At 44.9% G+C, this 12,958-nt stretch overlaps 1 protein-coding gene across 2 annotated transcripts; it reads right to left on the bottom strand.

Annotated features, from left to right (window-relative positions):
- Window positions 1–1,176: 1,176 nt before the first annotated feature.
- prph2a (peripherin 2a (retinal degeneration, slow)) lies at window positions 1,177–12,013 on the bottom strand. 2 transcript variants are annotated; one of them, XM_029628944.2, is made up of 4 exons: window positions 11,876–12,013; window positions 11,043–11,766; window positions 8,393–8,639; window positions 1,177–2,823 (listed from the first exon to the last, which is right to left on the bottom strand). In XM_029628944.2, exons 2-4 carry the CDS (start codon window positions 11,621–11,623, stop codon window positions 2,617–2,619), a joined length of 1,035 nt encoding a protein of 344 aa, XP_029484804.1. In that variant the 5' UTR covers window positions 11,624–11,766; window positions 11,876–12,013; the 3' UTR covers window positions 1,177–2,616. The 2 variants fall into 2 exon arrangements, with proteins under 2 accessions (XP_029484804.1, XP_064863949.1); XM_065007877.1 differs by having other exon boundaries at window positions 11,043–12,013.
- Between the last annotated feature and the right edge of the window lie 945 nt (window positions 12,014–12,958).

Here is a 12,958-nt window from a genome sequence, read left to right as displayed (position 1 = left end):
TGGGATGTAATGCTGATTATAAATATAAATATTACGGCCAAGGATGCATTTAGACAGGCAGCCCAATTCAGATCTTTTCCTCCTCACTGTGAAAGAGATTTGATGTGATTGGTCAAAGACCAATTAGTGGAAAAAAGACCAAAATTGGGCTGCCTGTGTAAACGCAGCCCAAGTGAAACAGAATCTAGCAGCTGCATGGAACTGGTTGGCGACTTGACAAAATATGTGATGATCGCCTATAGATACAACGTTTTTGTATCTCTGTTGGACATTGAATGGTAAGATGAATGACTGGGCTCTGGCTTGTCTGGTTGTCTCCTCAGTTTATAGATTATAGGATTTACTGTTTACCACTGGACACAGACAATCACATAATGTCATAGACAATTAGACATCAAATGTCACAATTAAATTAGTATATTTATCAAGGAAGTCTTGCAAAGGTGCTTTAATGACGACATTGGAATTGGTAATGTAGTTAATGGCAGATCCTTTGGTAACGTAGTTAATGGCGGATCCTTTGGTAATGTAGTTAATGGCGGATCCTTTGGTAATGTAGTTAATGGCAGATCCTTTGGTAACGTAGTTAATGGCAGATCCTTTGGTAACGTAGTTAATGGCGGATCCTTTGGTAACGTAGTTAATGGCAGATATTTTGGTAATGTAGTTAATGGCAGATCCTTTGGTAACGTAGGCAGATCATTTGGTAATGTAGTTAATGGCAGATCATTTGGTAATGTAGTTAATGGCAGATCCTTTGGTAATGTAGTTAATGGCGGATCCTTTGGTAATGTAGTTAATGGCAGCTCCTTTGGTAATGTAGTTAATGGCAGATCCTTTGGTAAAGTAGTTAATGGCGGATCCTTTGGTAACGTAGTTAATGGCGGATCCTTTGGTCGCTTAACAACTAAAAACACCTAGAATCTGAAGTTTAGATTTTTTTTTACATCTAAAGTCACAGAACAAACATGCACACGCACACACACACACGCACATACGCACACACCCTCGTCCTTCAGTCTCCATGTGCAGGGTTGTCCTGTGTCCATGTGAATGCGATAATCTGATGATTACCTTGATCCAATTGGCTAAATAAAGCACCCCGCTGAGTTCGCAGAAGGCATTGCTGTTTGATCTTTGATCAGTCTTAAGTAGAAACAACACAACACCAATATGTCCAACTCTACTTCACAGGGCTAGCTTCTTTATTAACATTTTCATTTACACAATGGCCTCATCATCCTTCTACACAACATACAGAAAGAAAAACAGAAGGATTTCTCATGGCAAAACATTTTCTTTACAGTAAATAAAATAATTTAAATGAATTACACGGTTAAAAAAAAGTTATGTATCAATACTAGACTATTTACAAAGACAACAGTAGCCTGTGAGTGTGTGGGTATGTACAGTAGCTCTTGATAATCCAATAAGAGAATGCTGATTGGACCTGCTGAGTGACCTCACAGAGCAGACGGCTGGGGTCAGAGTTCAGGGGTCAGAGGCCAGTGGTTTAGCTGCCAGTCTCAAATGTCCTCAACTTTGGGGTCACCCCTGGTTCACCCCCGCCACGTCTCCTTTAGCCCCTCAACCCCAAACTTCAACAATATTGGTTAGCATAAAATGGTTCCACCTCTTCCAGCCCAGGAGTCTCCAGTCCTCCTCCCCAAACTTCAACAACATCGGGTTAGGGTGAAATGGATCCACCTCTTCCAGCCCAGGAGTCTCCAGCCCTCCTCCATCTCTCAAATTAACAGTTAGAAATTAAGCGTTGATATCTGGGGTGTTTCAGTCCTTTTCTTTGGAATTTTCTATGAATTATCTAATAGAAAAAACTGCACTACAGGTGGATCCAAAACATATATTCCTTGGGCTATGAATTAACATTTAACCTTTCCACTTTAACGTCCTCTCTGGGAAGGGGAGCGGGTTGCATCGCAACCACCAGCCCCACATTATCCATAAAACACAACATACCTGGTTTCCTGACCTTACTCTTAAAAATGCATTTTCACAGTGCAATGCAAAACATCTGACATTATGCATTTCCATGACACTGGGTAGTGTTTAGTTTTTCCCTCGTTTTATAGAAAATGGGCTAAAAATAAAATATGAAACAGAGCAGAATTATACAGAATGTAAGAAAACTGAAGCAGAGTAGCAAAGCTGGGGTTGGAGGAGAGGTGTATGTGTGTGTGTGTGTGTGTGTGTGTGTGTGTGTGTGTGTGTGTGTGTGTGTGTGTGTGTGTGTGTGTGTGTGTGTGTGTGTGTGTGTGTGTGTGTGTGTGTGGAAAAGGTATGAGTGTTAGAAAAAGTGTGTATTGTGTGTTAGTCTGTGTGTATTGGAGTGGGGGAGGGCATATTGGAAATTGGTTATAATGTGACTTATACATACATTCATGCATTTGTACATTCAACATATCGTAAGTGCTGACATGTACTCAAGAGTCCATTTGTGTCCATTTCAGTTTTCCCTTCAGATGGACAGTATTGTGTGTGTCGGGCATGTATGTGTGTATTATGTGTGTATTTTGTGTAATAAATACAAAGGAGTTGTTCAATCTGCCTTTCTTCCCTTCGGTGGGAATGGTCTCAGTTTGTGTCAACGTGTCTTGTTCAGCTGCCCGTGGCAACACCATCCACTCCGGCCTCGTCCACTGCATTGCCCTTACTCATGGCTTTCATCTTGTCCATGATGTCAGTAAACGTCTCCTTCACTGTCTTCTCCAGGATCCAGCCTTCGCTCTCACACTCTGGGTCCTCTGGGTTGGCCAGGTTAGACAGGGAGGTATTCACGTACTGGAGGCCGATCATCACAATAACCTACAGGGGATAGAGATAGACATATTAGTTACATCTAGCCTGGGCTAAGACTTACAGCTAGCCTGGGTGAAGAGCTACACCTGGCCTAAGGTAAACACTAGCTTCAGCGACTTGCTCATGTACTGGAAGTGAAAACCCATAACTTAACCTAACCCCACATTAACCAACCTACAGGGGCTGAGAGAGATAGCTATAGCTGTTAGCGCAGGATGACATGTCTAACAGAAGACACCAATCAGCATTCAGCAACTGAAATATAGCTTTGCTTATGTTCCAAGTCAACACATCAAACCCGTCTGAAACAAAGAGTTAGCTAAAAACAGAGATTCACACTGACAGGGTAAGCAACAACAGGCACCAGCAATCATAAGTTTGCCTCACGGGTATAGGCTAATGTAGTAGCATCTGTGTAGCCCTACAGAACCGAATAAAAGACATACCCCATTTCACTACTTTGACACTATCTGCTCCTGCACCATGCCAACGGCCTGGGAGGACTGGACAACACCACTCAACACCCTGTAACTCTTCTGAAGTCAAATCTCGTATGCCCAAATAGTTCTCTGCTGCTGCCACCACAACATCTATTTTCTGTGATTTTACGTTCCATCTCTGCGGTACAGTTGATAAGCATTTCTATGAACGCTATGAAGCCAGCCTTAATGAAGCTCAAAACACCCTCTGAAACAAATCTATTACTCCATTGACCCATCCTCCTCTACCGTTGACCCATCCTCCTCTACTTTCTTCACTGCCTCAGCATACGACAGCTTCTGCACTACTCTGACTCAGGCCACTTCAACCTGCCTCTCTCGCACCGAACACTTCCGTACCCAACAACATAGGCACCCTTACAGTTGACACACGCAACTTTATCCACCAAAATGACACAATCCTCTGTCCCATGCCCTCCTGCACACTTCCCACATCTTGGAATCTCCCCCCTACACACGGCTGCGACATGAACATAAAAGTTGCACATGAAACAGTGCAATGGGTTCGGCACAAAAGCTGCCAAGATAAAAAAAACATTTATTTAACTAGGCAAGTCAGTAAAGAACCAATTATTATTTACAATGACAGACTACCGAAAACACTCAAAAATTCCTCTGACACAAATCTATTACTCACTGGGATCCTCTCAGGGTCCCTCACCATTGACCCATCCTCCTCTACTTTCTTCACTGCCTCAGCTTACGACAACTGCTTAGGTTCAGGAGCTTAACGACAGACTTTTACATTGTCAGCTCAGGGATTCAATCCAGCAACCTTTCAATTACTGGCCCAATGCTCTAACCACTAGGCTACCTGCCACCCCAACATGACTTTGTTAAGTAGAGACTTTGACTCAAAAGGACTGCGATGACTCCTCTGCTTCACCACGCTCCCCTCCTGGTCTGCATCGCACCAAACGGCAGGCATCACAAACACCAGGATTTAAAAAATATTTGTTTTTTTGTGGAATTTTACCCCTTTTTCTCCCCAATTTCGTGGTATCCAATTGTTAGTAGCTACTATCTTGTCTCATCACTGCAACTCCGGTACGGGCTCGGGAGAGACGAAGGTCGAAAGCCATGCGTCCTCCGAAACACAACCCAACCAAGCCGCACTGCTTCTTAACACAGCGCGCATCCAACCCGGAAGCCAGCCGCACCAATGTGTCGGAGGAAACACTGTGCACCTTGGTTAGCGTGCACTGCACCTGGCCCACCACAGGAGTCGCTGGTGCGTGATGAGACAAGGATATCCCTACCAGCCAAGCCCTCCCTGTGCGTCGCCCCACGGACCTCCCGGTCGCGGCCGGTTACGACAGAGCCAGGCGCGAACCCAGAGTCTCTGGTGGCACAGCTAGCGCTGCAGTACAGCGCCCTTAACCACCACACCACCCGGGAGGCCCCACCAGGAATTTTCAAATTCAATTGCTCCAGCTTTTGTCAAAAGTAGATTAATACATTTTTTTACACTTAAGCTAAGCCTTTTCCAAACTTTAACATTCCCCTAACCTGCTACATTAATTCTCCAAACCTAGTACGAAAAGTCAAATATGATGTTAATTTGACAAAAGCTGGATCCTTTCTAGTATGACCCCTCTGACAAAGCTATAGATAAGGTAATACCATGGAGACAGTTGCGTAACCATGGATATTCCAGGTAGGAGATCTCTCGGGTTGTTTTTATCCCTGATAAGCTTCAGCAGATTGAGTCCAAGTCCAGGTTTTCAGGACAAGTTAAGGGAGCAACTGAAGGCAATAAACAACTTCTCTGGTAGAAAACGGTTTATGTGGCATCTATATTAGTCAGAAACATTTATTCTTGTGTCAAAATTGACTACAACAAAGTGTAATAGCATCAATTTGGTCATTGAGTCAGTCTTGTCCAAAACTGAGATTTGCAAGATAATTAGGAAAAAATGGTATGTCACAGAATGAAGGGTACCGTAACAGCTTTCCTTGGGTTGGATTTATTTCAACCCTGCCTACAGCTGGAAGCACCCAAGTATTTATCAATTCAGATTGCATCTGCAGATGGCCCTATCCTAATGACCATGGTCAATTTGATATGTTTGATATTTGATATCCATATGAGACTCGTTAGGAACCATCAGTAAATTACACAATGTACATGGGACAATACTTTAAATGTCAATAGCTCCAAATGTCAATGACTTAAAAACCTCAAACCAAATATAAATTGTAGAAATGCATATACAAATATTGAAAGCATTTAACGAAACAACTCGAAGATGTGCAAACATGAAAATATTATCCCATTTACATAGTGTAATTATTTGACGTCCCTAACTAGCCCCAGAGATAGGCTATCCAACGTCAAACTAACTTTGACAATTCCAGACCTGAGGCCTATACATAGTTTGAGGAGTTAGGGAGGTAACTTTGGTCAACTCTGAGTTCAACTCGGGATAACTGGTACCTCTAAAGTTGCTCACCTTTCAGGCAGGTAAATTCCTGTGGCTACAAATCATTCAGAACTAACCTGCTCAAATATATCCTGAATGAAGTGTCTGAGCTGCGAGTTGAGGACCAATGAAATTAGATTCCCTCCCTCTCGCAAAGATTGCATCATCCCTTTCATTTGAGGTACATGACTGATTCAATATTTTATTAATAAAAAAATATTTGTTCAAAAAAAGTTACATTAAAATACCTATCACATTACACATTTAGTAATGACAGAATGCATTTTAAACTTTGCACAGAAACGTTTGCTTTTATTGATAGGTGTGGGGGAAAAAGTGCTTGTGCATTGACAAGCAGGCCAAAGATGGCATTAACGATCAATAAAGACGTCACTTCAACAAGCCTATTTCACGCCATTGCCTGCTGAATATGCAAGATAACTTTTCTTTCAATTTGATTTAGGCACAATTGAAAATGTGGCACTGACTCGCCATTACATTGGTGTTTCAGCATTGTCTCAATGAAGAGTTCGGTGTTCGACTAGCCACATACGACATAAGCCTGCTAGAGTTAGCGGCCGGCGGACAAGCAATATCCACGTCGGAGTACGAATGAAGCATTAGCTGGACTGTGAAGCTAACTGAAGCTGGCTAGCATTAGAAAATTATAAGTAGATCTAGCTTAAATCATAGTATACCCCTCTGGTCAGATTGTTTCAAGTTATCTGGAAAGGTGAGTGACTGTGCACGGTTTTGGCCGAGTGAAAGTACAAACGCTTCCCACGTTCGAACACACACACCCCAGACACCCACATCAAAGCCTCCAAGACCCAAATCTCGCTCTCAGTTGCACTTCCTAATGAGGAGAATTGAAACCAAAGCTGAATCAAGTTCAGGTATTTTATTGGTTTGGTTGGAGTGAAAGCCTGCATCCATATGGCCCACAAGAAGACCACTAAAGAGTTACCAGCCATGTGCACTACCACTGTAAGCCTGCCTCTACGTGTGTGTCTGTGTTTACCATTGTAAACCTGGCAGGTGTGTGTCTGTGTTACCATTGTAAACCTGGCAGGTGTGTGTCTATGTTTACCATTGTAAACCTGGCAGGTGTGTGTCTGTGTTTACCATTGTAAACCTGGCAGGTGTGTGTCTGTGTTTACCATTGTAAACCTGGCAGGTGTGTGTCTATGTTTACCATTGTAAACCTGGCAGGTGTGTGTCTATGTTTACCATTGTAAACCTGGCAGGTGTGTGTCTGTGTTTACCATTGTAAACCTGGCAGGTGTGTGTCTATGTTTACCATTGTAAACCTGGCAGGTGTGTGTCTATGTTTATGTAACAGTATAACTTTGGTCCATCCCCTCGCCCAACCTGGGCTCGAACCAGAGACCCTCTGCACACATCAACAACTGATACCCACGAAGCATCGTTACCCATCGCTCCACAAAAGCCGCGGCCCTTGCAGAGGGTAACCAAGGGGATCCACTACTTCAAGGTCTCAGAGCAAGTGACGTCACCGATTGAAACACTATTAGCGCGCACCACCGCTAACTAGATAGCCATTTCACATCCGTTACACTTATCATTGTAAACCTGGCAGGTGTGTATCTGTGTGTACCTCTGTAAACCTGGCAGGTGTGTATCTGTGTGTACCGTTGTAAACCTGGCAGGTGTGTGTCTGTGTGTACCGTTGTAAACCTGGCAGGTGTGTGTTTGTGTGTACCTCTGTAAACCTGGCAGGTGTGTATCTGTGTGTACCGTTGTAAACCTGGCAGGTGTGTGTCTGTGTGTACCGTTGTAAACCTGGCAGGTGTGTGTCTGTGTGTACCTCTGTAAACCTGGCAGGTGTGTGTCTATGTGTACCGTTGTAAACCTGGCAGGTGTGTGTCTGTGTGTACTGTTGCAAACCTGGCAGGTATGTGTCTGTGTGTACCTCTGTAAACCTGGCAGGTGTGTGTCTGTGTGTACCTCTGTAAACCTGGCAGGTATGTGTCTGTGTGTACCGTTGTAAACCTGGCAGGTATGTGTCTGTGTGTACCTCTGTAAACCTGGCAGGTATGTGTCTGTGTGTACCTCTGTAAACCTGGCAGGTGTGTGTCTGTGTGTACCTCTGTAAACCTGGCAGGTGTGTGTCTGTGTGTACCGCTGTAAACCTGGCAGGTGTGTGTCTGTGTGTACCTCTGTAAACCTGGCAGGTGATGGCGTCCCTACAGCAGAGAGCAGGAGGCGTAGAAGCAGGTATTATGACTAATGCAGGAGGTTGGGGTGGAGGAGGTGGAGGTGGAGGGAGCTGGTGGAGTTCGTGGGGGGGAGGTGTAGGGAGGGGAGGAAAGTGGGTGGAGATGGTGGGGGGAGATGAGGGAAGTGGAGGGAGGTGGTAGGTGGTGGAGGAGATGGAGGGAGGTGGTAGGTGGTGGAGGAGATGGAGGGATGTGGAGGGAGGTGTGGAAATGTACATTGAGAGTACAGGAGGACACCATGCCAGGAATTCTGGATCTAGCCAGGCATCTGGTGCATCTTTGTCAACTCTCAGTTAAAACTTCATCACAAAAAACACCCCATGCCTTTTAACAAGCGAGTGAAAGAGAGTATTTGGTAAAACTCTATTTGGATTGTCCATCTGTAGATGCTCTACAGACTATCTTTTCTTACCTCCAGAATAGTGACCAGCAGCACCAGGGCTCCTATGCTGTTCATCATGCCTCCGTAGTAGGAAATCAGAGCGTCGCGGCAGCCCCGTTTCCAGATGTTCAGGTCCTCAGTGTGGTGGTCGTAGGAGTAGTGGGCCGTGTTGTTGGTCACCTGGTACTGGATGCAGGGCCGCGGGGAGCCGGGGTTACAGCAGCTGAATGGAACAGCATCCATCAGGTACTTCCCATCCACGTTGCTGCCGATACGACTGTGGCATGAAAGGGCAAAGAGCAGAGGTTAAGGTTTTATGGCTTAGGGTCAGTGTATTGTGTGTTAGGGTCAAGGTCTTATGGGGTTAGGGGAGTGAAAAGGTAGCCTCCATCAAGTACTTCCCATACTCATTAGTGCTTAAATGACTGGGGGTCAGAGGGCAAAGGGCAGATTTCATGGTCAGGGTAATATATAAAAAGCCCTACCCAATCCATCCATCATAACGTATTGTAAGTGTGATGAAGTCCTAGTGAACTACCAGTATTTAGAAAGGTAGTATTAGGCTGAAAGACCTGACACAACCCTGACACAACCCTGACACAACCCTGACACAACCTAACACAACCCTGACACAACCCTGACACAACCTAACACAACCCTGACACAACCCTGACACAACCCTGACACAACCCTGACACAACCTAACACAACCCTGACACAACCCTGACACAACCTAACACAACCCTGACACAACCCTGACACAACCTAACACAACCCTGACACAACCCTGACACAACCTAACACAACCCTGACACAACCCTGACACAACCCTGACACAACCCTGACACAACCTAACACAACCCTGACACAACCCTGACACAACCTAACACTGCTTTTACGTGCTCTTTCCATGAAAAAGGGTTTGCAGTGCTTGCATTGTTTCTGACAGAACTGAAATCTGTTCACATTGTACCTGGTAAAGAGAGGATCACGAAGCTCTATCAGTCACATGCTGTTTGAATGGGATTAACCCCGTTTGCCCCTCTCTATTGTGAACACTCTGCTCTCCTCACATTGGATTTGGGAAGAAACAGTGCAAACGAATACTGTCACTTGCTTTCCAAAAAAAGGTGCATGAGCCAAAGGAGAATGAAGAATGAACTCTGCTTACAATGGGAAGGAACTATGATACTTTCACTACATCTCGGTCTCCAACACAAACAGATGAGCACACTGAAGATGAGAAAAACATTCAGCAACTCTCATTGAACACACATCCTCATTGGTAAGACATCTATCTGCCACGGACTCAGAAATTACAACAAAGGATTATGGAGGATAATGATGCACACCACTTACAAAGGATCTCTCTCAGAATGACTTTCCTCCACTACACTGAGAAGGCATTTCAGAGGATGTATTGAAATTCAATTCATAAATTGATGGTTGAGCCATTACTTCGAATGATGATGAATTGCCTAAATGGAATTAGTCTGCATACTAACTAATCGATGGCTGGATATACAGTAGTAGCTAGTTAACCTAGTTGTGGCTTGTCAACATAGTTATAGTTGACAGGTAACCAATCAAGCAGTTTGTTGATCGTCTGAGTAGATGTGGATGATCCCCATAAGGTGAGACTGACTGGACTGACCGTGACAGCAGTAATCTCTCTGATTTTGTAGCAGGGAGTGTGCATTTGGCCTTTGGGTGGTCTGGCGGTAGGGTTTCAACTGTGATTGACAGTTGTAGGGCAGTTCTAAATTAGAGTCATGCAAAGAGTAGTCTGATGGGATCAGAGATGAGAGAGTGACAGGGATATGAATAATTTCCAGTCATTCCCAACAACAAGGACATAGAATAACACTCTGTTGGGAATACTGAAAATGCTTGATAACGCTGACACTCTAGACAGGTCCGATTTTCTGAATGAGTTGTATTAAAGTAGGGTTGGAGCCACAAAGAACTCACAGGCTCACAACACATACACACACACACACACACACACACACACACACACACACACACACACACACACACACACACACACACACACACACACACACACACACACACACACACAACACACACACAACACACACACACACACGGGTGCATGTACGCCTTATACCACTTACTTCACCTTTAGACAACCACAACTACACACTTGATATCACTTACACTGAAAACCAAAACTTGAAACACCTGAATCCATACACACCTTACACCAGACACACTGCAAAACAGACCCCGGAATCATTCCCCTTCAACTCTCACAGACTGAATCTCCTTCCCCCACCTCCCGTAAGCCAGACACTGTTCAGTAATCCTTTAAACAAACCCACATGCACACACCACCATCACCACCTCTAACCCTGTAATCCCTCCTTAACCTTATAACAAAAAGTGGCCCTTTGATATTACTTAGCCCCCCCCTCCTCGCACCTGCAATCCCTTCATACTGAACAACAGTGGACACCACCCCTCCCCCATAAACTAACTCTACAATCTCCATTCATACCATTTGTTGGTGTGGGCCTATTATAGAGTCATCTTATTTAAAATAAAATGTACATCACTATGTTTAACACTGATCTAAGGTCAGTTTTGCATTATAACCTCCTAATGGTTATGGATCTTTAGAACTGATCCTAGATCTGTTGCTAATATCACGACTCACTCTTTTACTTCCTTGGCACTGAAGTCCAGGTAGCGATTGCTGACCCACTGGATCTCGAACCAGTCCCTGAAGTTGTTGTTGCCGCAGCAACGGAACTCCATCTGCATCTGGTCCAGGGTTCTCTTCATGTAGCAGCGTCCCGGCGTGTCTGTGTCCTTGTAGAACTTCAGGGCGTTCTTCAGGCCCTCGGCCAGCGTGAACTGGAGAGGGATCCTCATAAGGAAGCAGAGCAGAGCCGTCAGCACCAGGAGACAATTGAAAACCACACAGGAGACGAGGAAGGGTTTGAGCATAGGCTTCCACCTGGAGAACTTGCTGGGATCCAGGGAGTCATAGCAGATCTTGCCTCCCATGGCATTGATCCCACAGGCCAGCAGCCCCACGCCGATTAGTAGGTTAGGAACGAAATGGCTCTCGCTGTTGTCCATCATCTCTGAGCGCTTACGCAGCTCGATCTTAAAGAACAGCCCCATGCTGAAGACCAGCACGCCTGCCATCACTGAGAACCAGTACATCAGCCATACGAACTGGGCCAGTTTCACCCGCTTCTTCAGGTCAAACTTGACCTTCATTAGTGCCATGGTGGCAATTTAGGGAGATTCCTAAAATGAAAATACACTACTGAGATGAGATATAGCTCTAATGTCTGAAGGTCTGGTCCTTCTTTTGGATGTCCCAGGCAGCAGAGTTTCAGCAGGGCAGGAGTGTCAGCTCAGCCAAAGATCTGTAATCCATCCCAGAGAGAAGAGGAGAGGTAAGGAAAGAGGAGTTCTGTTATTACTTCAGGGCCCTTTCCTCTCCCATAATGGCAGGACCCTAAATAGAAAACTCACCCAGACGGATGACAGAACACAGGGTCACACTTTTCCCCCTTGCCTCTGTTCCAAACTTTCCCTCCAAAAATGTCAAAATCAACAGGTGAGGCTAATTGTGATGTCCCTTTCACTGGCTGGAGGAGGATTGAGGAAGATCCTCCAGATTCCAGCCAGAGGGGAGGTGCGTCATGATAATTCCCTGTAAGCAGTCTGATCCCATTTACAGAAATCCCTCTCCAGAAGATGAGCCAGGCCGTAAACTGCTGCCAGGATACATAATTGGTTTGAATGCTCACATGGTCCACGGTCGCCCCGATCGAACGCACCGGGGGCCGGAAACGAGGACAGTTAATGGTTAGTGGTTAACAGAGAGCCGGTAGGTGGAACTAAGACGTGCTGCGATGTTGACATGGGTCCCTTGGTTCAGACGAGGCAGGATGTTTGCAGTGTAGAGTCAGTGAGACGATTCAATAAAAACAACCAAAAAAACCTGTAAGCCCCTCACAGACAGACAGGCTCTGGAAGAAATCCTTAGAGTAGCTCCTACAACAGTCTCCCCATGACCCACTTAGCTACACCTACATTCAGCAGCCAACATAAACAACCTGGCAGTCTCTCATCAGAGGGGTCTACCACAAAGCAGGATCAGATCAATTTGATCAACAACCAGAAAGAACTATTGATTTTCTGGTTCATTAAGAAAGCTAAACTGAGATGTTTTCTGGGCTGTTAAGACAATTAAACCATGCCCATTTCTAGCTTATATTTAAAAAAAAAATTAAGTTATTTCAGAATGATAAGGCAAGTTCGCTGGCTAACTCATCGATCCTGCATTGTAATATACCCCGCTGTATTAAGGAAGCAGGCAGATTTAACTATGAAGGTGTTTGTGTCTGGACCGAATGAACTGTGTAATGCTTCTGGCAGTTTGGTGGACCAACAACTAACTTCTAAAGGGGGCCTCTTCATTGCACAGCAAAGCTAGGATTGTGATGTGTAAACTATATAAGAGAAGGGAGATGTGTGTGGTTATGTGAGTGTCAGTGCATTCAATCAACTACATGATGGCAGGTGCACATGTGAGCTGCACAGTTACACACA

This window comes from Oncorhynchus nerka, linkage group LG23 (assembly GCF_034236695.1).
Source record: "Oncorhynchus nerka isolate Pitt River linkage group LG23, Oner_Uvic_2.0, whole genome shotgun sequence".
In the NCBI taxonomy this organism is placed as follows: domain Eukaryota; kingdom Metazoa; phylum Chordata; class Actinopteri; order Salmoniformes; family Salmonidae; genus Oncorhynchus; species Oncorhynchus nerka.
This window is presented reverse-complemented; position numbering and strand designations above follow the sequence as displayed.